We start from the raw sequence: 27,069 nt of genomic DNA on the forward strand, positions 1-27,069 counted from the left end.
CTGAACTTTGGTCGCCTGATTCGCTTCACTTGACTTGTCTACAATTCTGCAACGGTCACTCGCCCATGTCGCCAGCTCTCCATTGAAAATGAATGGGATCATGTCGCTCTATCATTGTGTGTCCTGATGGTGTGAACAGGGCTTTATAATTGACTTTGATGTTCTAGTTTTACCTGATTGGTTCAGTCACACACATTACCATCATATGCATACTGCTTTGGAAATCTGTGTCACCTTCAGGCTTGTGGTTATTAATATCCTTGCTCTTCTCCGAGAGAATCTTAAGAATGCCTATCAGAGGACAACCTCATTATCAGGAGAATAACAGTCGTGTCGCTATTAGAGAGTCCTGATTGTCTGGGTGGAGTGGGAATATCCTTATAGTGACAGTTCACCCAAAAAATAAGTTGTTCAAAAGTTGTTCAAGTTGTTCAAAACCTGTATTAATTTCTTTCTTCTGCTCAACACACAAGGAAGATATTTTGAAGAATGTCTGTAACCAAACAGTTGATGGACCCCATTGACTTCACATGGGTTTTTTTGTTATTCCATTGGCTGCTCATACTTACTTTTTTTGGTTTGTGGTTCTGACCATAATGGCTGTAAAACAGCAAAGATGGTTGTTCTCAGAGAATGAAATGGTTTTCAACAAGTCATGTTCTAAAGCTCTTGTAATGGTTCATAAATCATAAATGGCCACTGTATTGCAGGAGGGCGAGAGGTTGGACTTTGCCTGTGTCATCATGTGTTGGGAATGTAAGAGGCAGTTACTGAAGTGCTGTGCTCAATGAACAAGCTCGTGGGAATGGGAGGGGAATATTCCAGAGTGCTGCTGGACTGCCGTATTCATTTGGATTCAGAAGCAACAGACTAAGACAAATGATAGAGAGGAACGAGGAGGGAGAAGAACGTGTGAGTTTGTGTTATCAGTAGTACGCAGTTGCGTTTAGAAGCGCTATCTGTTGCTACAGCTGAACTGCAGTGAGGCACTTGTGAACGCGTAGCTTTGTATTACTGTAAGTTTTTATTATATTGTTTGTTTATTTAACTCTTATTTCATGTGTAAGTATTGTAAATACAATGTCACATAATGAGTACTGAGATTGCATGGTTTTTAAAGACATATCACGGGTGAGTGCACGTCTGCTGACTTTTGATCTGCACATGGGTGTGGCCTATTGCGTCTTTTCCAACACACAGTTTCCGGCTTAATTTAACGGTACAGATCAGTGGTCATGACACTTATCCCCACAGAGCTGTTGGACTGAAACCAGACTGAGCTGGTCGTAATCTCCTGTCTGATCTGAGTGGACATTGAGATGGGATTGTTTTGGGAGAGGCTGGGAGGGGGAAGGGTGGCATCCAGCTGATCTGGACTAAAACAGAATGTTTCCACAGTAAAGTGCAAGCTGTGCATTAGATCTTTGGTCGTTCATCACATTTCTCATTTGGATGGGTTGGAGTTATGATTGAGTCAAAGACCTCACTAATGGATCAGCCATTAGCTAATCACTTCCTCATCTACTTTCTCTTTTCTAATCTCCTGTCATTATATCAAGCAGATGTTTTGTACATAGCAGCCACTAATTGGGCTGATCTCCTGTGGTTAATTCTCTTCATTCTCTTTATAAACCTTTGCTGTTTCTGTCTCTTTCATATTTAGCATGATGACCGCCATCTTCTCTCTCCTCCCATTCTCCCCCCGTTCCCCCATCTTATCCTTTATTTTCCTCATTTCTTCTATCTGGATGGGGGTTATAATGGAAAGATGGCAGTTCTGGCCAGCATAACAAAAGACTGTATTGATCCAGGCTGACAGTGCATTACATGGCTGACTCTATAGTCTGGCCACTCCTCACATTGTTAAAATTGCTGTTTTGTTAGTTTCTCTGGCCTTGGATTAGCCTGAACCCTCCCTAAACATGTCCTATAATGAATTCGCTTCAGCAAATGGAGCACAAAGCCCTCAAATGATTTTAGCATGTGATGCCCGACAACATCCACATGCAGTCACACAACATTTTGTTAAATTTACAAATTAAATGAAGCTTTTGTAAAGACTGGAACACACTACATGACTTTTGCAGAGATTTTTGTCCCTATTTGCAGTCTGGATGAGCTAGTTGTGTATATCACCAGTCTAAAGAGACTGGTATTCTCTTTAGACTGCAGTTGGAATTGACAGATTTCACAGAAAATCGTATTGTGGATGATGGCCACAGACTTTGATTCCATCCAGTTGGAGATATAAAACAGGTTTGATATTTTGAGTGATTTTAGAACTGCTTTTCCTCCATCGGGATAAACCATTATCATTGCTTAACCTTTCCATTCCGTGTCGATCCAGCCCTGCCTGTACAGATATGGTTTAATTTTCCTCTGTGGGGCACAGAGCTCTTTGGATTGAATACAAAATTGAACAAAATCATTGCTTTACATACGTCATGAGATGTAAATAGCAAGTGTTATGGAGGCTGATCAAATATTTATTTGAATTTTATTATTAACTTTTATTATTCAAATAGTGCGCTTGGCCATTTATAGAGAAACAGGCAGCAAAAAAGTGACCAATCCTGAGTGGCGACAGCACTACACACATTCTGCCAGCATGGGTATGTAGTGTCGTTTAGTGTATGATCAGATTTTCTCTATAAAATTTACAAAGACAGCAAATGTATGATGCCTAGTGTTTTAATCTGTTCTGGTTTTAAGTGGTTATAATTCCAGGAGTTTGTTTATTATATTTTAAATGATAGTTTACTTGCCATAAAAATAGTATTTAGCCTTAAAATGAATAAAAACCCAAAGAAAGGGTTAATAGGTTGCCATGCTATTACTGAAACAGTGAAGAATGTTCATTTGTTCACACAGCTGTGTGGAATGACTCCAGATGTTCACACCTGTGTGAACAGTGAATTCTTCTACTCTTTGTCCTTGGTTAGCTTTTTATCACTTCAGACTCTTCTTAAATTGATCAGCAGCAGACCCTGCATTCCAAGAAATCCAGTCATTCTGGAGATCGAGATTGAACCTCTCTGAAAATCAGCTCATAACAGCTTTTATCATCATATTACCTAACTACAAATAAACATGACACAGAATGGTCTTTATTTATGAGTAAAATGATTTTTGAGAATATATTTTTAATTTTTGAGAGTCATTGTCCAATGTTTCCAGTGTCAACAACAATCTAGTTTTGTTTCACATCAGAATGATATGCTGTTGAGTAGACCGATTACAATTTTCTAGGCCGATTCCAATTTTAGCTGATTTTCATTGAGTTTGACCTGCCGATACTGATTTTAGCCGATTTCTATATATATATATATATATATATTTTTATAAAACACCATATACTTTTACTCAAACTCGATATAAAAACAGGTTTAAATGGATAGATTTTCCTTTCTGACATGGCCTACTCCAGTTCCTTTTAAAACTTAAAACACACGGCACAATTTTGTGCATTTTGGGCACCTTTAAATCAATTTTGTTTTAATCAAAAGTGTGCTTTCACTTTAATTGAGTGTGATTCATTTCTCCTCACGCGACGTTCCTGCTTGATGCTCACGCGCTGCTCCTGCTCCCAGTGTGAATCCACTCATTGATTAACATGCAAGCCGAAAAAAATATGCGCCGCTCACGCTTGAGGTGTAAATAAGGCGTGAAACGGCCGTAATTCACAAGGTTTCTTATATGTGCATTCCGTGTGCACGTGTGATACTGATGTAGCGCGATGTTAATCATGCGGCGCCCTAGTGCATTTGACCCGCATGAAATCGGCAGATGTCAAACTGACCGGCCGGTCACCGGTCATGGCCGATCACGTGAAAATCGACCGGCTCCGATCACGCACCGGTCAATCGGTGCATCTCTACTGTTGAGGTTACCCCCCCGGCCTCTAACATTAACAGATCTTGGTTCAAGAACAGCAGTTTTGTAAGCCGCTGTTGGAGCCAGTTTCTCTGGACCAAAGCTCTGGACCAAAGCTGCTGTGGAAACATTTGGAACAGTTCTAGACATCCAGCTTCATGTTATTACAGAAACATTGGCTGTAACCTGGGTGGGAACCATCTTTGGTTCAGTCATTCTGGACACTAACATCCCCTCCACCCTCAAATGCAGCTGAAATCACACCACCCCCACCCTTCTGACAGTATGGGACAGATGCAGTTGTATTGGGATTTGGATTGGTGGGGGTTGTGTTCAGAGTCAGTAGGGGGCTGATGGCAGCACTCTCTTTGTGCTGGTTTGCTCAGAAGCGTGAGGAATGTCCGCCTGGACCCCCATGATGTGCTCAGCTGTTGGCCATTGCTGGGGAGAGTTTTAACTCATAAAATATCCGCTTGGTTTTAGGTACCTCCTTCCAGTGAGTGTTTGTTTCATACAGACTTTGTGTTGTCATTTTTTTTTATTCATTTGCATACATATAGTATACAGTTGTCAACATTTGAAGTGGATCAAAAAAAGTTTATCAAAGTTGTCCTAAGACAAGAACAGATATTGTTCAAAACGCATGTATAACTTTGAAGATTTTGATTCACTTCAAATGTTGACTACTTTAGTTTAATGAAAACGTAATTTTATTGTGAAATATTTTTTAATTGGTCCTTGTATTGCCGTTACCTGAAGGTTATTCCATATTGTTTCCTGTTAGAGAACTATTTTGCTGTACTCTTGTTCTTTTCTGATCAGATAGCCACACTTGAGGTTCTTCAAAAATGCATTATTGGTTTACTAAGCCCAAGTTCATGTGGAAGGGCATTTGGAGATTCATTCATTAACAAATTCTGCCCTCTTTTAGAAAATGGATGTCAGTGGAGTCAAAGTTCTAGAGTCGGCCGACGACATCCAGGAGCGCCGACAGCAGGTTCTGGACCGGTACCGTCGCTTCAAGGAGCTGTCTACTGTACGAAGACAGAAACTCGAGGACTCGTACCGGTTCCAGTTCTTCCGTCGAGATGCAGATGAGCTTGAGAAATGGATCCAAGAGAAGCTACAGATTGCCTCTGATGAGAACTACAAGGACCCCAGCAACCTTCAGGTGAGAGAAAAACCTATGAATATATATATTGTAGAAGTAGAAGAGTCATTTTGAAAACTTCTAAATAGCTTTCATATATATATATATGAACAACTCACCTCAGAGAAAACAATAAAGTATTAAAGTGTTTTATCACCACTGTTCCTGAAGTGACCTCCTCCCTTAAGCTGTAAATTCCTTGACTGGGTGTCTGCTGTAATCAACAGTAAATGTATGTGTAGAGTCATCACATTATAATAGCTTGAACACATACATACATTGACTTTTATCAAAACTATATTAGTGACATATATATGCAGCTGATTATGGAGTTGGTTGAAATTAGGCCGAGTTGCAAAGCTGTCTAAAGAAATGCATCTTCTCAAAAATACATTATTTAAATACATTATTTAAAATCGAGAAGTTAAGAGCTGCATAGTATGCGTCAAATTTACCATTATTTTCTACTTACAGAGCTTTATTTTTTCCATCTCTTAGGGAAAGCTCCAGAAACATCAAGCCTTTGAGGCAGAGGTGCAGGCTAACGCTGGGGCCATTATCAAACTGGACGAAACCGGCAACCTCATGATATCCGAGAGCCACTTTGCATCTGAAACCATCCGAGTAAGAGGCTCTTTCTTTTTAATACCACATGCTACATTTCCATAATGACGAAAAGTGTAATTTATAGTTTTTTTAACATCATCCTATACTGATCAGTCTTTCACGCCTTACCGGACCTCTCAGCGACCAATAGTAAAAAGTGTCAATTATGGCGCTTTCATTCAAGTAGGTGCTTGAGTGCGGTGAAAGATGCTTACTTTTAATTTCATCTGCTTCTTTTAACAGTGCATGTCCATGAAAGAACTGCGTGCAGTGTTTTTTTTTTTTTTAGTATATCTCAAATTCCCTACTTAGTCTTTCTATTACAGTCCAAACTGACTTTCTATTTCAGAAAACAACATTTCTAGACTTCATCTGAGCTGTCCTAGAAAAAATATGTGTGACAAGGAGAGCATTTTGTTTTGATCCTAACTCTCTGTTTTTGTCCCCTCTTTAAACGCAGACCCGTCTAGAGGAGCTTCATCGTCTGTGGGACCTGCTGCTGCAGAAGACTAAAGAGAAGGGAGTGCGTCTCCTGCAGGCCCAGAAATTGGTGCAGTATCTCCGTGAGTGCGAGGATGCTCTGGACTGGATCAGTGACAAGGTGAGAAACACTAGTAGGCGTCATATATTGTGCTATAGGCGTGTTTGGTCAATTCTGAAGAGTAATTTCACCAAGATATTTGAAGACGCACTGACAAAACTTTCTTGCAGGAAGCGATTGCCACCTCTGAGGAGCTTGGACAGGACCTGGAGCATGTGGAAGTTTTACAGAAGAAGTTTGAGGAGTTTCAGACAGACTTGGCAGCCCATGAGGAGCGTGTGAACGAGGTGAACCAGGCAGCTGGTAAGCTAACCCAGGAGAACCACCCAGAAGCTGAGCTCATCTTGAAGAAGCAGGAGGAGGTGAACGCTGCCTGGCAGAGGCTGAAGGGCTTGGCTCAGCAGAGGCAGGGCAAGCTGTTTGGAGCTGCTGAGGTGCAGCGTTTCAATCGGTAAGTTCACACCAACAACAATAATTATAAAGTTTTAACGATCTCTATATTTCTCTGAGAATAGTGAAGTCCACACCACTTTCAGAACAATTTTTTTCCACATGACGATCAATAAAACATTGACAGCCATTCAGATACTTCAAATAGTTTGAGCATTTAAATTGCACGGCAGATGATGCAGCACATGCTTATAGTAAATGGAACGTTATTATGCTTTGACGTGGATGCTAATATAGATATGTTATCTTTATACTTATTGTTTTTAAAGACATTTGTACAGTATTCAGCTGTATTTTATGAATCTTTCTATGGGATTTCCTGATGGAATCACTACTTTTTATAAAAAATTGTCTTTAATTACTGAAATTTTCTGTTCTGGCCTACAGGGATGTGGATGAGACAATCAGCTGGATTAAGGAGAAGGAGCAGCTGATGGCGTCTGATGATTTTGGTCGTGACCTTGCCAGCGTTCAAGCCCTGCTCCGGAAGCACGAAGGTCTGGAAAGAGACTTGGCAGCCTTGGAGGACAAGGTCAGTCTCAGCCTATCCACAAACTTTTTTTTCTATTTCACAATACAGGCCTAATCAAATGTTTACATTTATTCTCTCTTTGTTTTTTTGTATGTACATTTAAGCAATGTGCAATAATTCTTTGTGTATGATATAGACATGCTTTCCTTTCTTCAGGTAAACACTCTTGGTGGTGAGGCAGACCGTCTGCAGCAGACACACCCCCAGAACGCCACTCAGATCCACCTGAAAAGAGACGAACTCATTACCAACTGGGAGCAAATCCGTACCCTGGCGGCTGAGCGACACACTCGCCTCAATGACTCCTACAGGTGGGTTAATACACACCTTTTTGCCTTTGATCGCTTCAAATTGAGAGTTTAATGTTAAGCTCAGCTTACACAGTGCTAGCTTGTGATCTTATGATTTCTTTTTATTTTAGGCTGCAGCGCTTCACTGCAGATTTCCGTGATCTGACCAGCTGGGTGACTGAGATGAAGGCTCTGATCAACGCAGACGAGTTGGCCAACGATGTGGCTGGAGCTGAGGCCTTGCTCGACCGTCACCAGGAGCATAAGGTATTATCTAAACAAGTAGAGCAACATGGGATAATTATGTTTGGATTGAAAATTGTATCTACAAAATGTGTTTTTATAGAAACAAACTTATTTGAGTGTGATTTGCTAATGAAGTATTGCTATTGTAATTGGTCTTACAGTATTGTTCTACCAAGGATGCTTGGCATTAAACGACTGATTATGTCCATAATGTTTTATCAGGGTGAGATTGATGCTCATGAGGACAGTTTCAAATCTACGGATGAGGCTGGGCAAGCTCTGCTGAACACTGGACATTATGCTTCAGAGGAAGTCAAGGAAAAGGTGTGTCTGAACACATATCTATGTCTTTGTAAACTCATAATTGAAGTCTTTGTAAATATAAAGTGAGCAGCACCTGAATGACTCCTCATTTTCGTCGGTGTAGCTGGGCATACTCTCTGAAGAAAAAATGTCTCTTCTGGAGCTGTGGGAGCTCCGCAGGCAGCAGTATGAGCAGTGCATGGACCTGCAGCTCTTTTACAGGGACACCGAGCAGGTTGACAACTGGATGAGCAAGCAGGAGGTATGAATTTGTGTTGAAATCATTCATCTTATATTGTGAAGATCACACTTTCTCTCAAATGTGTAGCAAAAATTTATTTTTAAAGATTTTAAAGGTTTCAATCTGTTTTCCTCAAGGCTTTCCTGCTGAATGAAGATTTAGGTGACTCTCTGGATAGTGTTGAAGCTCTTCTGAAGAAACACGAAGACTTTGAGAAATCCCTCAGTGCCCAGGAAGAGAAAATCACCGTAAGAAATCACACCGTCTTATGTACAATTCAAGGCCTGGTACAATTTTTATTTTACATTTATTTTAATTCTGTATTGAAATGTACAGGCCCTGGATGAGTTTGCCACCAAACTGATCCAGAACAATCATTACGCCAAGGAGGATGTGGCCACCCGCAGAGATGCAGTAAGTGGAGATTAGCACCCTGAAATGTCCTTCATTTCACCCTCGCAAGCACTTTCCTCTTCTCAATTATTGCTGACAGAAGTGCTGAATCACTGGTAATAGTATAATTTAAACGCCTTTTTTTCTACTTCAGCTGCTGAGCAGACGCAATGCTCTTCATGAGCGTGCTCAATTTCGCCGTGCCGCCCTGGAGGACTCTTTCCATCTGCAGCAGTTCTTCCGGGACTCTGATGAGCTCAAGAGCTGGATCAATGAGAAGATGAAGACCGCAACTGACGAGGCCTACAAGGTATGTTGTCCTAGAACTACTTCAAATTGTTTTGCACATTTGGATTCAGTTGTCTATATTTCTTTCTTTCTCTCATCCTCTTTTCCTCCCCATCTCTGTTCCTTCTTTTTTTAGGACCCATCCAACCTGCAGGGGAAGGTACAGAAGCACCAGGCCTTCGAGGCCGAGCTTTCTGCTAATCAGAGCCGCATTGATGCGCTGCAGAAGTCAGGCCAGGAACTGGTTGATAGGAAACACTATGCCTCCAGTGAGGTGTCCACCCGAATGGATGAGGTCAGCTCTCAGTGGAAGAAACTTCTAGAGGCAACTGAGCTTAAAGGTGACAAAATGCTCAAGAGTGTGAATATAGCGTGGACAAGAATTGCTGAAAGATATCTGACTGACAAATAATGTAACAACCACTGTTCATTTAGTTCTACCAGCTTGTTATGAAACCATATCTTTTTTTGCTCTTGTTAAATACTGTTCAAAACAGTAAAAAATATATTTTTTAATCATATCACATGATCACATCCTTTACCCTTGTAGGGATTAAGTTGCGTGAAGCAAACCAGCAGCAGCAGTTCAATCGTAATGTGGAGGACATCGAGCTGTGGCTGTATGAGGTGGAGGGACACCTGGCCTCCGATGACTTTGGAAAAGACCTGACCAGCGTCCAGAACCTTCAGAAGAAACATGCTCTGCTAGAGGCTGATGTGGCTGCCCACCAGGTAACGATGTCTGAATGATTAACTGATATAAGATATGTAGACAGAATCTTTCTGAATCTGTACAATTGGCAGTTTTACTAAACATCTAAACTTCCTTCATCTTAACTGACAGCTTGTTTCTCTCCTCTTGACAGGACCGTATTGATGGCATTACCATCCAGGCCAGGCAGTTCCAGGAGGCCGGCCATTTTGATGCTGATAATATCCGCAAGAAACAAGAGGCTCTGGTGGCACGCTACGAGGCCCTAAAGGAGCCTATGGCCGCCCGTAAACAGAAGCTTTCAGACTCTCTGCGCCTTCAGCAACTTTTCAGGGATGTAGAAGATGAGGAAACCTGGATCCGAGAGAAGGAACCTATTGCTTCCTCCACCAACAGGGGTCAGTGTAAATAAATTACATTAAATGAGGTCTTAGTCAAATAAGGTTGGCATTCTGCAGACTATCTAAAATAACTATAATCTGTTGACATTCATATATAACAATGATCTTCTTGTACCCTCTCAGGAAAAGACCTTATTGGAGTCCAGAACCTTCTGAAGAAACACCAGGCTCTGCAGGCAGAAATCTCTGGTCATGAGCCCAGAATCAAAGCTGTTTCTCAGAAGGGGGAGGCCATGGTTGATGAGGGTAGGATTTATTTCTAGCATTTTCATGAGACATTGACTTTGTATTAGGCGTTGTTTCAGAATTAAGCGCCTTTAGTCAATGTAGAAACAATAAATTAGAATGGTTTATGAAAATTAAAAAGGCTTTTTTCCTACCGTTTCAGGTCACTTTGCAGGGGAGGATGTGAAAGTTAAGCTCCAAGAGCTGCACAACCGCTGGGACGGACTAAAGGGAAAAGCGACCCAGCGTAGACAAGATCTGGAGGACTCCCTTCAGGCTCAGCAGTACTTCGCTGATGCCAACGAGGCCGAGTCCTGGATGAGAGAGAAGGAGCCCATTGTAGGAAGCACTGACTATGGCAAAGACGAGGACTCGGCAGAGGTAAACGAGGAGGGGGACTGGCTTTTATCTAGAATGGACCTCTTTTGGGGTTTAGAGGCCTGACATTTTTTTATAACCTCATATTTGAGCAAAACTTGCAAAGGAAAGGGGAAAAAAATAATTAATTTACTGTTCTGGTGTTCGTTTCATATAGCATCTCTCATTCACAAAATATTTAATTGGCAGATCTAAAATTAATTTGCTTTGTAATGTCTCATATTGCAGTTTTATGTATATAAAAAATGTATGGGCACTGAAATCTCATTGTTATCATTTACAGGCTCTGCTCAAGAAGCATGAGGCACTGATGTCTGATCTGAGTGCATATGGCAGCAGCATCCAGGCCTTAAGAGAACAAGCTCAGGGCTGCAGAGTAAGACCACACAACACTACTACATTGACCAAAAGGAAATAATATAGACTACAAGTGCACCCTTCGTTCATTTCATGTCAATGAAAATGTGGTCCTTTTTCATGGATTTCATCTACAGCAACAAGTGGCCCCCACTGATGATGAGACCGGTAAGGAGCTGGTTCTTGCTCTGTATGACTACCAGGAGAAGAGTCCACGTGAGGTCACCATGAAGAAGGGCGACATCCTCACTCTGCTCAACAGCACCAACAAGGTGATTAATAGGGCATGCTACATGTTACTTAGCATAACAGTTTGGATCTAAATGACAGTTTGAACTCAATCAAGTAATATATTTATCTTGTCCTCAGGATTGGTGGAAAGTGGAAGTGAACGACAGGCAGGGCTTTGTTCCCGCGGCGTACGTGAAGAAGTTGGACCCGACTCAATCTTCCTCTCGCGAGAATCTGCTAGATGAACAGGGCAGCATCGCTCTGCGACAGGATCAGATTGACAACCAGTAAGAGTTACTCTGCTTTCAGTTTTCTCATCAAATGATTGTGGCCAGATTTCTCTCTGTATGTTTAATATGCATAAGTGCTGTCAATGTAAGTCTGTGTAAGATTTTTTTTTTTTTTTATAAAATAAAAAAAGTCAGAGCAAAGAACTTATTCATCAGGATGAATTAATGTATTCTTGAAAGAATCCTGAAAAAAAAGTAATTTTCAGCATTGACAAGAAGAGATGTTTCTTGAGCAGCAAATTAGCATATTAGAATATTTTCTAAAGGATCATGTGACACTGAAGATTGGACTAAAGGCATTACAGGAATAAATAAACATTTTAAATTATATTAAACTGGAAAACAGTACAATTGCTACAATTACTAATTAATCTGCATAGCGTGTAATTCACTAAACAATTCAAATCTATTGAAAGCCCTAATGTGAACATGTATGTGTACTTGCTTTTCTACCTCACATCTTACATTCCAACAAAATCATTTCTTTTTAACACAAAGCCTCTTAAGATCTTTGCATCCTTATTCTTCCTGTAGCTCAAAAAGGGCATCTGTTAAAAAAAACTAACTTTCACTAATGTTTCTGACCCCTCGTTACTCCTCTTTTTCCTTTATTTTCTTTCTTTCTTCATTTAAATGCTTGCATGTGTCTGCTTGCCCTGCCCTGTGGCAGGACTGTGGTCACCAAGGAGGTGTGCAGCGTATCTATGCGCATGAAGCAGGTGGAGGAACTGTGAGTAAGCCTAACCTTTGTCATTCGTTTGATCAAAGAAGCCTTTGATCAATCGTTGCGAAACCTTCATCCTCATTCCTCTCATCCATATGGCATTTCTGTCACACTTTAGGTCTTGTAACGTTCTCTCCTTAATATTATATATCCCTCTGTCCAGATAATTCTCATTCCTTCTCAACTCTTCTATTTCATCAAGGGATAGAAGTTCCCATCTTCTCTGAGCTTTTTGTATTCGTAGAATTCATTCTGCATTTTCAATGGCTGACTATGCAGATTTCTCATCAGTAACCCCTGTCTGTGTTTCCACCTCTCATTTCCTCTCCTAGAGGAAGATGCTTCAGTCCCTGTGTTGAGATGGGAGTTGCAAGGTTCTGACTTCTCTCTTTATCCCTCTCTCTTTCTCTTATCAGGTATGGTACACTGCAAGACTTGGGAGAGAAGAGGAAGGACATGCTGGAGAAGAGCTGCAAGAAGTTCATGCTTTTCCGCGAGGCGAACGAACTGCAGCAGTGGATCAATGAGAAGGAGTCAGCACTTACTAATGAGGAGGTCGGCTCTGACCTGGAGCAAGTGGAAGTGCTGCAGAAGAAGTTTGATGACTTCCAGAAGGTATGTTTCTCCTACACATCTGTGACACATTTATCATTGGACACTAGCATTGGCTTGGACATATTTCCTGATTATAAACTCTTTGTTTTGTCTGTTTTTTGTTTTATTGTTTACTAGGATCTGAAAGCAAATGAGTCTCGGCTGAGGGACATAAATAAGGTGGCATCTGAGCTGGAGTCTGAAGGACTGATGGCGGAAGAAGCTCCGGTTGTACAGGCCCAGGTGAGAGGAAAATACTTTATACACAGTGAATTTGATTATACATACACATACACAGTTACACACACTACTGTTCAAAAGGTTGGGATTGTTTTTTTATACATATTTTTTTTTGAAAAAAGTCTCTTATTCTCACAAAGGCTGCATTTATTAAAAATATAGTAAAAACTAATATTGTGGAATATGGTTACAATTTAAAATAGCTGTTTTCTATTTTAATTTATCTTAAAATGTAATTTGTTGCTTATCAAAGTTCATTCTAATATGCTGCTTAGGTGCTTCAAGAAACATTTATTATTATCAGTGTTGGAAACATTTGCTCTTATATTATTTTTTGTCAAAACTGTGATTTCTTTTTTTTTTTAGTATTCTGTGATCAATAGAACAGCATTTATTTAAAATACAAATCTTTTGTTACATTATAAATGTCTATCAAGTCACTTTTGATTAATTTAACGCATCCTCACAGAATAAAAGTATTTAAAAATAAAAACTTTTTCAAACTTTTGAATGGTAGTGTGAATCATGATTATTAGTCATTCCACTCATCAACATTTACATCATGCACATTATAGTTGTATGCTTATTAATTATGAGCATTATAGATGTGATGACTTTGCCTATTTTTGTCCCCCTTTCTCCTTCCAACCCTGTATTCCCTCCTCCCACCATCCCTTCATCATACCATCAGCAACTAGAGATGCTGGGCTCAGCTCCTGGCAAGGTCATTGTTATTTTATATCATTCATAATTGTCTCTACAACAGTTGGAGTGTCTGGATGAAACAAACACAAGAATATCATGTGACGTTTTTGTGGGTTGAACTGATTGTATTCCTATTTTATTTAACAGGATGAAGCTGACTCTAAAAGTGCATCTCCATGGAAGGTAATCTATTACATCATCTAATCTTTGGTCTTTGAGATTGATGCATGTGTAGTTTTGATGCAGGGTCTGCATGTTAACCACAGTGTTGTTTGTTGACTGTGGTTACAGAAAGAAAAGAACAGTCTGGTTCTTTTAATTCACATGGTGATACTCTCTCTTGATTGGTGTGTTTCTTATCTGTTCTTTCAAATTTTTCAACTCAATATAGTCTGTTCGCTTGGCTGTTCAAACAACGGCCAACTTTAATACTATTAAGGTAAGATCCTAGGTTCTTCGTTGCAATCTTTAAATCGTCCCACAACCCATCCTACTAAATCTGCATTGTGGCCTGTGTACCTGCAGGACTACCTCATTGTGGTGGTTTTGTACGTTTACCATGGTCTCTGATTCCCTTTGTCTCATTACTGAACCATCAACTGTGCTGCTGCATCCCCCCACCCCCCTTTTCCTTTCTTGAGTACATGTTGCTCATTTGAAATAACTCCTTTATGTCTTGACACCATCTGTTTTTTGGTGGAGGTATAACAGCCGTAGAATGCATTAACGCTTCTTTTTTTCAGTTTGTGTCAGATGCATCCACCCCAGTTTCCATATTTCCTGACTGCCATCACTCATTCTATGTGCTTAAATGTTGTAGCCTTTTTGTTTGTGACACTCATCCATACTGTTGCTTTTGCTGCTGAAATGAAGAGCAAAGTATGGCACAAAGGATTTAGAAGCATTTATGTAGTGCTTTGGATAGTGGATTGGCTGTTAAAAATATTTCTAAATATACACTACCATAACATTTTTGTTTCTCAACAGTTGTTTTATATCATTCAAGTTTAATCTTCTGCCTGCTGTCAAGGATCACATCATTGTGTTATGTAGACCAATAACGTAAGCTCTGAATGGCTGCTAATGGTTTTATGGTGGTGCATAGGAGCTGAACAACCGCTGGAGGGCCCTGCAGCAGCTGGCTGAAGACAGAAGCAACATGCTGGGTAGTGCTCATGAAGTGCAGAGGTTCCACAGGTACATATATGGCACTTTAAGAACAGATCAAAACTGTCTGTCGTTCATACTGTTAGGTTATTGTTATACTTGTACGATACAAGCCACGGGAAATGCCAAGAGATTGAGCTAGTGTGTGATTCACAGGGATGCAGATGAGACCAAGGAATGGATTGAAGAGAAGAACCAAGCCCTGAACACCGATAACTACGGCCATGACCTCGCCAGCGTGCAAGCTCTGCAGCGGAAGCATGAAGGCTTTGAGAGAGACCTGGCTGCTCTAGGAGATAAGGTAAAATTCATCTTCATTGATTTAGTTTGAGTTTCCTTGCCTAAAACATCAGCTAAATATCCTCTTCATCCCGTGGCAGGTGAACTCCCTGGGTGAGACTGCAGAGCGTTTGATTCAGTCTCATCCTGAGGCTGTGGATGACATTCAGGAGAAGTGCACCGAGCTGAACACAGCCTGGAGCAGCCTGGTGGGTCGTGCTGACCAACGCAAAGAAAAACTGGGAAACTCTCATGACCTGCAGCGCTTCCTCAGTGACTTTAGGTGAGAAGGATCAATAAAAAGAGATGAAAATATGTGGTACAAAAGGTTACAACTTAGATAAACTAGATGGTATCAAAGCAGTAGTATAGAAAACTCTAAACAAACCTGTGCTTCTTTCTCACAGGGATCTCATGTCCTGGATCAACGGCATCAGAGGCCTCGTGTCTTCTGACGAGCTGGCCAAAGACGTCACTGGAGCTGAAGCCTTGTTGGAGAGACATCAGGTACTGAATGCTGCCAGAAACATCTGTGATCTGTATTTTGTCGCATCACTGTTATACTTTTAATAATACAATTTAGTTGTTTAGTTTAGTTTTCCTGTAGCTCAACAGTAGAACATTGGAGCTTACAACGTCAAGGTCATGGGTTTGATTCCCAAGCAGCAAGAACTGATAAGAATGTAAATGTGTACCTTGAAAAGTGTCTGCTATATGTAAAAAAATGTATTGTTTATGGACTAAACACAGTTTTGCAAAGGATTTTTTTTTAAAACACTCACATGTTCCCATTCTGTAGGAACACCGTACTGAGATCGATGCTCGTGCAGGCACCTTCCAGGCCTTTGAGCAATTTGGACAGCAGCTTCTTGCCCGTGGCCACTACGCCAGCCCTGAGATCCAACAGAAGCTGGAGGCTCTTGACCGGGAGCGTGCTGACCTGGAGAAGGCCTGGGTTCAGCGCAGGATGATGCTGGACCAGTGTCTGGAACTGCAGGTCAGCAGGGATCATGTTTAGTTTTAACACACAAAACATTGACATTAGGAAATGTTACAGTCAAATAACATTATATGTTTCTTTTTTGTCTTCTGCAGCTATTCAACCGTGACTGCGAGCAGGCTGAGAACTGGATGGCAGCTCGCGAGGCCTTCTTGGCCAGCGATGACAAGGGAGACTCCCTGGACAGTGTGGAGGCCCTCATCAAGAAACACGAAGACTTTGACAAGGCTATCAATGTGCAGGTCAGTAAGCGCCATTGTGAAATAACAAAGCAGTCCTTCTCAACATTTTTTGATTTTGAACTTGGATTTTTTTTTTTTGTCGCTAATTTCGATTTGACGGTCTTTGCAGGAAGAGAAGATTGCAGCACTGCAGTCTTTTGCTGACCAGCTCATTAGTGCTGACCACTACGCTAAGCCTGAAATCTTCAATCGCCGTAATGAAGTCTTGGACAGGTCAGGCTCTTTCTGATTTATACTGCTCAGACTGAGTAAATCCGTACCATGTAAATATTTGTGGGTTTCGTGTGATTTAATTTAATTTTGACCTCCAGGTGGCGCCGTCTCAAGGCTCAGATGATTGAGAAACGCTCTAAGCTGGGTGAGTCGCAGACTCTGCAGCAGTTTAGCAGAGACGTAGATGAGATTGAAGCGTGGATCAGTGAGAAACTACAAACCGCCACTGACGAATCTTACAAGGACCCCACTAACATCCAGGTAACGTCACACTTCGGGCATCAGTCTCGAACAGATGGTGCCAACCTTTTTTCAGACATGCTAAAGTTCTAAAGATCAGTATCCCGCTTAAGTCTAACCTTGTAAATCTATTAATACCATAATAAAGTGCAAATTAAAAATGCATTTCTCTTGTTATCCCTGCCTTAACCAACCCCAAGTGTTTTAATATATAGGAAATTAAACTGAATTTCTGTCTGTGTTCCCGTTGTCTGTTTCTAGCTGTCCAAGCTGCTGGTAAGTGCAGTAGTGCCAAAGCTAACTAACCTCAGTAGGGTCTCTCCACTTGTCCATTGTCTTATTGTTTTGTTTGTAAATGTGTATTTGAGTTCCGTATGTGTTATAAATGTCTTGTTTTGTATAGCATCATCAGCTGTTTGTCATTGTTCCTTCCCGTGACCCATCGTTGCAGCCTTTAATTTGTAATTGCTGGGTGTGGCCTTTTCATGTTGTGTCATTGAAGTTGGGATGTTTTGATTTAAATTTATTCCTCACGGAAAATCTGTGCTTCTCACAGAGTCGCGTATCTAAAAGCCAACTTTGACAAAAGTATGTCAAGAAATGTTTGGCTGTGTTTGGAATAGCATAGTAAAACACTTCATACTATTCATTATATAATTTTAATTTAGTAAACATATAAGCTGTTTTACAGTTTTACTGTTCATTTTGATGGTGTAATATTTGAGAATAAAGAATTGAAGACAGTCATACATATTATTAGTATTTTAATATTACAGGTATACTATAAAATATAAGTATTACATGAATATTCATTATTTTATTTTACAATAAAATATTAAAATTATTTTCTTATTTGAACATTTTTATTTATTACATGAAAGGTCTAGTTGAGCGCATTATCCACAGTATCCCACACAGTGTGCTCTAATTGTACTGCACTTTTTGATAAATGTAGTTATTCTCTCAAATATTACATGCATAAAGAAAACGTCTCATATGCATGCTCCAATAGTAGTATGTTATAGTATGGTAGGGTACTATTCCGAACATAGCCACAATACTGTATCAATTCAGAGAGATGCTGGAGAAGTGCTTTCAAACATTTAATTGTGCTTTGCTTTTTGTGGAATACTATGTTAAAATAACAGAATCAGTTACATGTGTGCGACGGCCAGAATCCATAGTGTGTTACAGCTTCTTTTAAGTGTCTCCGCAAATGCTTTAGATGAGCCGTTTGGAAGTGCTTTGTTCCTTCTCTCCATCTCTCTGGGTAATATAAAATGTGGAATGATCTTAGACAAAACACCCCAACTCCTAGATTTCTCCACAGAGTTATTTATGTGCTGGATGGCATCCACTTCATTTTATTGAATGTTTCATCAGGCTTTGAATGTGTCATGTTTATGGAACGAGTTCCACGTTACGTGTTTGGTCCTTGTTTGGTGGTTTGTAAATTCACAGTCACTTCACATTCTGTTTTTGTGTGTATTGGACACATTTTCATTTTTATTTTGAAAGGTGTGCACTTTGTGATTTACAGATAAGACATCACTTTTCTCAAACAGTCTAAACAAAGGCGTACACATAAAACGCACACATGTATGTTACAGGAGCGTTGAATATGCACTGCTTTTACACAGATGTTTATATCAGTTTCCTGTACACATCTACAGAGGTAGATATAAAACCAGCTGTTGCTTTTGTACACCTTGCACGACTTCACTGTGTGGCTCAGTTTGCTGTATTTCGCTTTCTTGCCACTTTCAGAGCAAGCACCAGAAGCACCAGGCTTTTGAGGCTGAGTTGCACGCTAATGCTGATCGTATCCGCGGGGTGATAGACACGGGCAATGCTCTCATCCAGAGAGGTGCCTGTGCTGGAAGTGAGGATGCTGTCAAGGTAACACTTTCGGAAGTGTTTCAGAAATAGGCAGCTGCTGAGTTAGGGTCTGTACTCATTTTGCTGTGGTCGCGCTCATATTTGCTCTCAGGCTCGTCTTAACGCCCTGGATGAGCAGTGGCAGTTCCTCGTCAACAAATCTGCTGAGAAGAGTCAGAAACTAAAGGAGGCAAACAAGCAGCAGAACTTCAACACTGGCATCAAGGACTTTGACTTCTGGCTGTCTGAGGTATTTATGTGATAGGTCTTTGTTTAAATGTTCTTACTAGAATAATTCCAAACATTCTGACGTTCTTCCTCTGCTCACAGGTTGAGGCTCTTCTTGCCTCTGAGGATTATGGGAAAGATCTGGCCTCAGTCAACAATCTGCTTAAAAAGCACCAGCTTTTGGAGGCTGACATCTCTGCTCATGAGGTAGCTCACCGACTATATCTCCAGACATACTCATAATTTTATCTTCAGTTAGCACATTCTGATGGCTCTTTGGTGTCTTTGTGCTCTTATAGGATCGTCTGAAGGATCTTAATGGCCAGGCTGACAGCTTGATGGCCAGCAATGCCTTCGACACTTCCCAGGTCAAGGACAAGCGTGATGCCGTTAACGGACGCTTCGTCAAAATCAAGAGCATGGCTGCTGGGCGACGTGCCAAGCTGAACGAGTCGCATCGTCTGCACCAGTTCTTCAGGGATCTGGACGATGAGGAATCTTGGATCAAGTATGGTTTACATCAATTTTAGACCACACACTAACCTTTTTTTTCTTTTAAGGCTGTATACTAGATCTAATTCATTCTGTTTCATTAGGGAAAAGAAGTTGTTGGTGAGCTCGGAGGACTATGGACGTGATTTGACGGGAGTACAGAATCTGAGGAAGAAGCACAAGAGGCTGGAGGCTGAGCTGGGAGCACACGAGCCAGCCATTCAGGTGAGGAGACACATTCAACTTTGTTGCATATTGATTTATAGAAATGAAAAGGTCTTGACTGGAGTGTTTTAAACTCAAGTGAATCATAATTCTGAATGCTTATGGTACTTTTTTGTCCTTGCAGTCTGTGTTGGAGACTGGGAAGAAGCTGTCTGACGACAACACCATTGGACAGGATGAGATCCAGCAGAGGCTGGCCCAGTTTGTGGAGCACTGGAAGGAACTGAAAGATCTGGCTGCTGCTCGGTGAGAACTGTATTTCACTGTTTTACTTTTTTCTGGTTGCATTTTCGATCAAATGAATTCAGTCTCGGTGAAATCTTATCAACGGCCAAACATTTGAAGGGTAGTGTATATTACCTTGGACAGGAATTTGAAAATAGTTTGGTTTGCCACTTTCTTTAGCGGGCAGAGGCTTGAAGAGTCGCTGGAATACCAGCAGTTTGTGGCGAATGTGGAGGAAGAGGAAGCCTGGATTAATGAGAAACTGAACCTGGTCGGAAGTGAGGATTACGGTGATACGCTGGCAGCTGTGCAGGTGTGTGAAACTACAGTATTCATCAGATGAGCTTAGTGGAAAAAAAAAAAAACAAGATTATACCCTGGTCTTGGACATACCTTCATATTTGCTGTTTTTTTTTGCGTTTTTGTGTCAACACTTTCTTAATGTGGCTCTTTGTTTTCAGGGCTTGCTGAAGAAACATGAAGCATTTGAAACCGATTTTACCGTGCACAGGGACCGAGTGAATGATGTGTGTTCCAATGGAGATGAACTTATCAAGAAGGTATAGTTCAACTATTAGAAAGTCCATATACTGTAAATTTGACCCTTCATAGTTTCTATGAAGTTTAAAATGAGCTGATAGCAATATCATTGTCATATTGTTTCTTTTTTTGCAGGAGAACCACAATGTGGAGAACATCATGGCTAAAATTAAGGCCCTGCGTGGGAAGGTGTCAGAGCTTGAGAGAGCCGCAGCTCAGAGGAAGGCCAAGCTGGATGAGAACTCTGCCTTCCTGCAGTTCAACTGGAAGGCTGATGTGGTGGAGTCCTGGATTGGTGAGTTTTGATATTTCATGCAAATGAGAAGAAACTGTCATTTAAAAGGATTGACAAGAAATAAACTGTTATTTTCTCTTTTTACCCTTGTAACCTGTTACCCATTTTTGTCTTTGGCTTGATCAGGTGAGAAGGAAAACAGCTTGAAGACTGATGACTATGGTCGTGATCTCTCCTCGGTGCAGACTCTGCTCACCAAACAGGTGTGACATTGTATATGACAAACATATTCGTAAACCATATTGTACATTCAGCGCATCAAATCCTTTCAAGCTTCACTGTTAAATCTGACTGTCTCGTAGGAAACCTTTGATGCAGGGCTTCAGGCTTTCCAGCAGGAGGGCATCACCAACATCACAGCCCTGAAAGACCAGCTGTTGGCAGCCAAACACGTGCAGTCCAAGGCCATCGAGGCTCGTCATGCCACACTGATGAAGCGCTGGAACCAGTTGCTGTCCAACTCAGCCGCACGCAAGAAGAAGCTTTTGGAAGCCCAGGAGCACTTCAGAAAGGTGTGAAGAATGGAATTTTGCCTAGAGTGAGGACATTAAAATGTTTTCTATGTCTGTAACTCTTGTTCTTATGTTCGCCACTCAATCCAGGTCGAGGATCTTTTCCTCACCTTTGCCAAGAAGGCCTCAGCCTTCAACAGCTGGTTTGAGAACGCTGAGGAAGATCTGACAGACCCCGTACGGTGCAACTCTCTCGAGGAAATCAGGGCCCTGCGGGACGCCCATGATGCCTTCCGCTCATCTCTCAGCTCCGCAGAGGCCGACTTCAGCCAACTGGCAGAACTTGATCGCCAGATCAAGAGTTTCCAAGTGGTATCCAACCCATACACTTGGTTTACCATGGAGGCTCTAGAGGAGACCTGGAGGAACCTTCAGAAGATCATTAAGGTGATATTGGGATCCTGAAGCATCATTTTTTTTTTTCAATTGTTTGTGCATTTGAAGTAGGCCAATATTATTTGGATGCTGAGATGATTTCTGAATATCTGTAACAGAAAATGTCTGATGCCAGTGACATTTTAATGTATGGTAACACTGTACAATAAGGTATAATTAGTTGATGCATTAGTAGCTAACATGAACTAACAATGTGCTTTACAGCATTTATTAATCTTTGTTAAAGGGTAACTAAACCCCCTGGTCAGAGTCTGACTCCACCCTCTGGCAATATTTGAAAAATACTGAAAAAGTGGGGATAGAGGGGATGAAATAGACGCTAAAACACTCTATTCTGATCGTTTTCAATACTTGCAATTCCAACTCCTGACTCGCTACAGTGGTTTTGATGAAACAAGCTGGTTTTTATACTGCCGCTCGTACCAATAGCGTGGTGAGCTCAAAGCTATCTACGTCACGAAGTGCGGAACATCCAATAGGAAAATTCAACTGCAGTAGCCACCGTTCAACCTGAAGAGGGCAGCTCTAAGACGTTTTTACACCATATATTGTAGAAATAAAACACTTCATACAAATGTCAATGTCAAAAAAGTTACTCGAATCAATGACTGGTATTAATAAATATCCATTCTTACAGATCATTAATTAAAAAAAAGTTTTAGTTACTCTTTAGTGTTAGTCAATATAAATACTAGAGCCTTCGCACATCAATTTTGGCTGAAGAATTACCCCCGAAAAGACACTTTTGTGTTCGATGAGAAAAGCATTGAATACACACAACAGTTCTGCTGTGGCTTTGTTTGGAACTGTTTTCATTGGCAAAATTGTTCAAAAACGGCCAATACTGACAATATTATGTCCAAAATATAACCCGATTTTAACTTCAGTTCAATAAAAAAGATCACATGTGCAACAATTCGATTTTGCAAGTCTATTATTAAAGGTTGGAATTAACGTTTTATAACTGACTCTATAGGAGCGAGAGTTGGAGCTACAGAAGGAGCAGAGGAGACAGGAAGAGAATGATAAACTCAGACAAGAGTTTGCCCAACATGCCAATGCCTTCCACCAATGGCTGCAGGAGACCAGGTACAGGGGACCACCATGCGCTACTTAAGTGTTGTGTTCTCTTTCATTTTAGTTGAGTAATGCTCGGGGATTAAACACACGCATAGCATGCAACACATTTGACTCCACTGCATGACATCACGCACATCTGTTTGAATTTAATCAAGCTTTCCTGATCTCAATGTAACTTTCGTAGACGGCCATTTTTATTCGTTCCATCCAAGTAATTGCCTGCTTTGTCATGTCTGTTTGGGTGAAGCTCTTCACACAATTTAAACCCATCTGGGCTTGATATGCAACTGCAGTGCTTTGCGCTTGTTACATGTACTTTCATGTGAGAATTGAGTAGTGGCATTAATGTCACGGCTCAATGTTTTAACTGTTTCTTTCTCTCTCCCTCGCTTATTTCCCCATTCCTTTTCCCTATTTGCTGCTACCCTGATGCTTGGATCATTTTTTTTAAATCAGGACTTACCTTCTGGATGGGTGAATATCACAATTTTTCTATTTTACAATGCGTGTGTGTGTAAGTGTGTATGAATTTTTAAATGGGATTTACTTTTCAGGAATTGGATGTCTAGGGACTGTCATGATAGAAACTCACATAGTTTCATTGGGAGTTTGAGTTTCAGGGCAGAATAGACCAATGATTGGTTAGAACTAATACAGGGTGCCATCAAGAAGAATCTCACTTTACATATATTTTGCATATTTTACTATATGTTTTGAAAATATATTTCCAGATGTATTCCTTTCTGTTTTTTCACACTCTTTTTCCATTCCCTCTTCATCTCCCACCTGCCCCATCTCTGAATAGCATAGCCTATCGGAGGGTAATCCGTGTCTATCAGTATGAAGTCGATGATGATCTTTCTGGAAGGTCTTCTCCCTTTTTTCCTCCTGATTGGCCTCTAACCCCTCACCCCACACTTTTTGGGTTTTTATTCTGCTCATGCACTTGAGTCTGATCCCCACCGTAAAGGCTCTGTGTGTGTGTGTGTTCAATCCCTTTTACTAACATTCACTGCAATGTGAGATTTTTTTTTTTTTAAATGAACCCTTCCAGCTTCTTAATCCAACAAGCCTGGCTATATTCAGCACCAGTGTTGAGGAGTGTGAACACTTCATCTCATTCTTTAACCTTTTTTTCTTCTTCTTTTTTTCCCCACATGTTTCAGTTAAGTTTTCTTCATTTTGGGGAAAATGTTCATGCACCAGATTCAGGGTGGAAACTGCATTGTGATTTCCATGATTAAACTTGTTCAATATCCTGATCTGAATTTGAACTGCTGTGCATTAACATTTTTGGACTCTTACATTTATAATTTGGCTAGTCAAGGACCTCTGAATCTTTGATTTTGCACATTTTTCAAGATCTGCACTTTAAACTAAAGCAGTGGTACAAATATAGCAGTTTCTCACCCTGTTGACAGCAGCCCTAATCAAGCATGGTCTGGATCACCATGGATATAAGTTGGCTTTGTTAGCATGACTTTGGTTATTGTAGTTGCATTCTGTGGTGGCTTATAGTTTGTACTTGGTATCTACTACAAAACAATTGGTAAGTCATATTGTCATGTACAAGAAATCCTGGAAGATGTAGGTTACAGCTTGAGAAGTAATGACAGAGGTTGTGCAAACCCATTTAAACAATATAGTCTAACTCATAGTCATAAAAATACACCTTTTTAACTCACTGGAAATTACTATACGTTTAATGATAGTTGACCTTATATAACTGACCTAGTGTAGTGAGAGCCGCTCTTGTAAGGTGTGTGGAGTGAGTAAGAGATGTTTCTGAGTGGATGTGTCATGTGTTCTCGGACTTCTGCTGTTGGTTTCATTGCTTTGGTGTGTGGGCAGGTCCTGCATGGTGGAAGAATCCGGAACTCTAGAGTCGCAGCTAGAGGCTACCAAGGTGAGTTTGAATAACTCTAAATCAATCAGTATTAGTATTGTCAGTTGTACAATACAGTTCAAACGGTTTGGGTGAGTAAGATGGGTTTTGTTTGTTTGTTTGTTTTTTTCAGTGTTTATGCTCACCAAGGCTGCATTTATTAGATTGATAAGAGTAAAAACTGTAATATGCCATTGAAATATTACAATTTAAAATAGCTGTTTTCTATCTTAATATATTTTAAAACGTAATTTATCCCTGTGCAGTCTTCAGTGTCACATGATCCTTTCGGAATTCATTTTAATATGCTGATTTGGTGCTCAAGTAACATTCTTATAAATGTTGAAACCTGCTTTATTTTTTTGTAGAAACTGTGATACATTTTTTCTGACTCTTTTGATCAATTTATTGCATCTGCTGACAGCAAATTTTTGAATGGTAGTGTGTATTATAGTGAATACATTCTTTTGTTATTGCTTTAGTGTACAATATTGTGAACTCCAGGCCTGATCATGGTCATGCAAATTAATAAAATCTTATAAAGTTGTGGTAATTTCAAGAGTGAATTAAAATAAAATTCTAGTTATGCTCAGCTCTTATCGCAGCTTTTATCTGCAAGACCTTTCTTTTTGTCCATGCAGTCTTTGATAAAATTGTTTGTCAAAAAAAATCCTTTTCTAGTCTTAAAGTGAAAGTGTACATTTCAATATTCAGCGTTTCAACAACACTGGAAAAAATATCAATAGTCAGTATAATGTTTTTCTTCAGCTAGTGTTTGTCCTATTTATATAAAATGGTTTCCAAATAACCCTTATCCATTAATCACAAATAAGTGTTATTTTTCCTTTTCCATAAAAATGTGTGAACATTTCACTGTTTAAGCTTGCAGGAAAGAGGACATTTAAAACGCTTGCATAAGCCTCAAACTTGAGACACCCTGCTCTGTTCTAAATGTGTTTTCCCTCTGGGTTCCTCTGCAGCGCAAGCACCAGGAGATTCGTGCCATGCGCAGTCAGCTGAAGAAGATCGAGGATCTGGGAGCAGCCATGGAAGAGGCGCTGATCCTGGACAACAAATACACAGAACACAGCACCGTGGGTCTGGCCCAACAGTGGGACCAACTCGACCAGCTGGGCATGAGGATGCAACACAACCTGGAACAACAGATCCAAGCCAGGTGACACCTCAGAAACCAGTTACAATGCCGTATTAAGATTATTATATTTGTATGATCTTCTTCAGATCAGATCAGAGTGAGATTAACTTAATTAGTTCAGAGTCCATAACTTTCCCTGTGTAACCAGCAATTTACCTTGACTGACTTTTCTCGCAATTCTGTTCTAGAAATACTACAGGAGTAACAGAGGAGGCCCTCAAGGAGTTCAGCATGATGTTCAAGTGAGTTTTTCCACTTGAACAAAATAAAACATTACAATGCTGAATTTGAGTGATCTTGAAAATGTGATGCGTTTGTTTCTCAGGCATTTCGACAAAGAAAAATCTGGACGTCTAAACCATCAGGAGTTCAAGTCTTGCCTGCGGTCTCTGGGCTACGACCTCCCCATGGTTGAAGAAGGAGAACCAGACCCAGAGTTTGAGTCCATCCTGGACATTGTGGATCCAAACCGGTGAGAAACCTCTTCTATACATGTGCTAAATATTGTGTTCTGTCTGTTGATGAGCTAACATCAAATTTGTTTTATTTAGGGATGGAAACGTGTCCTTGCAGGAGTACATGGCCTTCATGATCAGCAGAGAAACGGAGAACGTGAAGTCAAGCGAGGAGATCGAGAGCGCTTTCCGTGCTCTCAGCGCCGAGAACAAACCTTACGTCACCAAGGAAGAACTCTATCAGGTACAAAATAACAAACCTATGTTATTTACAACTGGTATTGGACAAGGTGTTAGAAAGATGAACTTAATGACCTTCTGTGTTTACAGAACCTGACGAAGGAACAGGCAGACTACTGCATTTCCCACATGAAGCCATTCCTGGACAGCAAGGGCCGCGAGATCCCATCAGCTTTCGACTTTGTGGAATTCACCCGCTCGCTTTTCGTCAACTGATTCCCCGCCCCCCCGCTTGCCAGTGACCAATCGGGATGCGTTTTGCCCCTCACAATAACACAAGGCCAAACTGCATGGATCTGAAATGAAAATTCTCTATAGCATCCAGTATAGCAATATCTGTATCTTGCTATCACTCTTAACCCTGCGTATTTATCTGACACTTCCTCATGCTTCACTGACAATAGTGTAGTGGATCTGTCTGCATTTTATTGTGATTGTTTTAGCTGTTAAGTGCTTTGCTTTGTTTAACACACCTATAGAGAGGATATGCTGTAACATCACCCACAAGACTGCAGTGTGCTTTAATAAACGCTACTGGTTATAACTGGAAA

General features: G+C 40.6%; 1 protein-coding gene across 2 annotated transcripts; it reads left to right on the forward strand.

Annotated features, from left to right (window-relative positions):
* The first annotated feature begins 781 nt into the window (after window positions 1-781).
* Window positions 782-27,069, forward strand: sptan1 (spectrin alpha, non-erythrocytic 1). Of its 2 annotated transcripts, XM_039668855.2 has the most exons (57): window positions 782-912; window positions 4,805-5,044; window positions 5,522-5,647; window positions 6,090-6,230; window positions 6,341-6,621; window positions 7,008-7,152; window positions 7,309-7,463; window positions 7,574-7,709; window positions 7,911-8,012; window positions 8,116-8,253; window positions 8,370-8,480; window positions 8,569-8,646; window positions 8,780-8,935; window positions 9,050-9,254; window positions 9,464-9,645; window positions 9,780-10,023; window positions 10,150-10,272; window positions 10,415-10,632; window positions 10,913-11,005; window positions 11,124-11,258; window positions 11,356-11,504; window positions 12,178-12,237; window positions 12,648-12,846; window positions 12,964-13,068; window positions 13,757-13,789; window positions 13,918-13,953; window positions 14,162-14,209; window positions 14,876-14,967; window positions 15,094-15,238; window positions 15,318-15,499; window positions 15,624-15,723; window positions 16,016-16,213; window positions 16,312-16,458; window positions 16,568-16,671; window positions 16,770-16,932; window positions 17,173-17,187; window positions 18,679-18,810; window positions 18,902-19,039; window positions 19,120-19,224; window positions 19,317-19,525; window positions 19,614-19,734; window positions 19,859-19,980; window positions 20,140-20,272; window positions 20,421-20,519; window positions 20,635-20,794; window positions 20,921-20,997; window positions 21,097-21,306; window positions 21,397-21,693; window positions 22,679-22,791; window positions 23,239-23,256; window positions 23,588-23,650; window positions 24,634-24,688; window positions 25,648-25,844; window positions 26,012-26,065; window positions 26,149-26,295; window positions 26,375-26,522; window positions 26,609-27,069. In XM_039668855.2, exons 1-57 carry the CDS (start codon window positions 880-882, stop codon window positions 26,732-26,734), a joined length of 7,542 nt encoding a protein of 2,513 aa, XP_039524789.2. In that variant the 5' UTR covers window positions 782-879; the 3' UTR covers window positions 26,735-27,069. The 2 variants fall into 2 exon arrangements, with proteins under 2 accessions (XP_039524789.2, XP_039524790.2); XM_039668856.2 differs by lacking the exon at window positions 23,588-23,650 and having other exon boundaries at window positions 783-912.

This window comes from Pimephales promelas, chromosome 19 (assembly GCF_988280905.1).
Source record: "Pimephales promelas chromosome 19, fPimPro1.hap1.1, whole genome shotgun sequence".
NCBI lineage: Eukaryota > Metazoa > Chordata > Actinopteri > Cypriniformes > Leuciscidae > Pimephales > Pimephales promelas.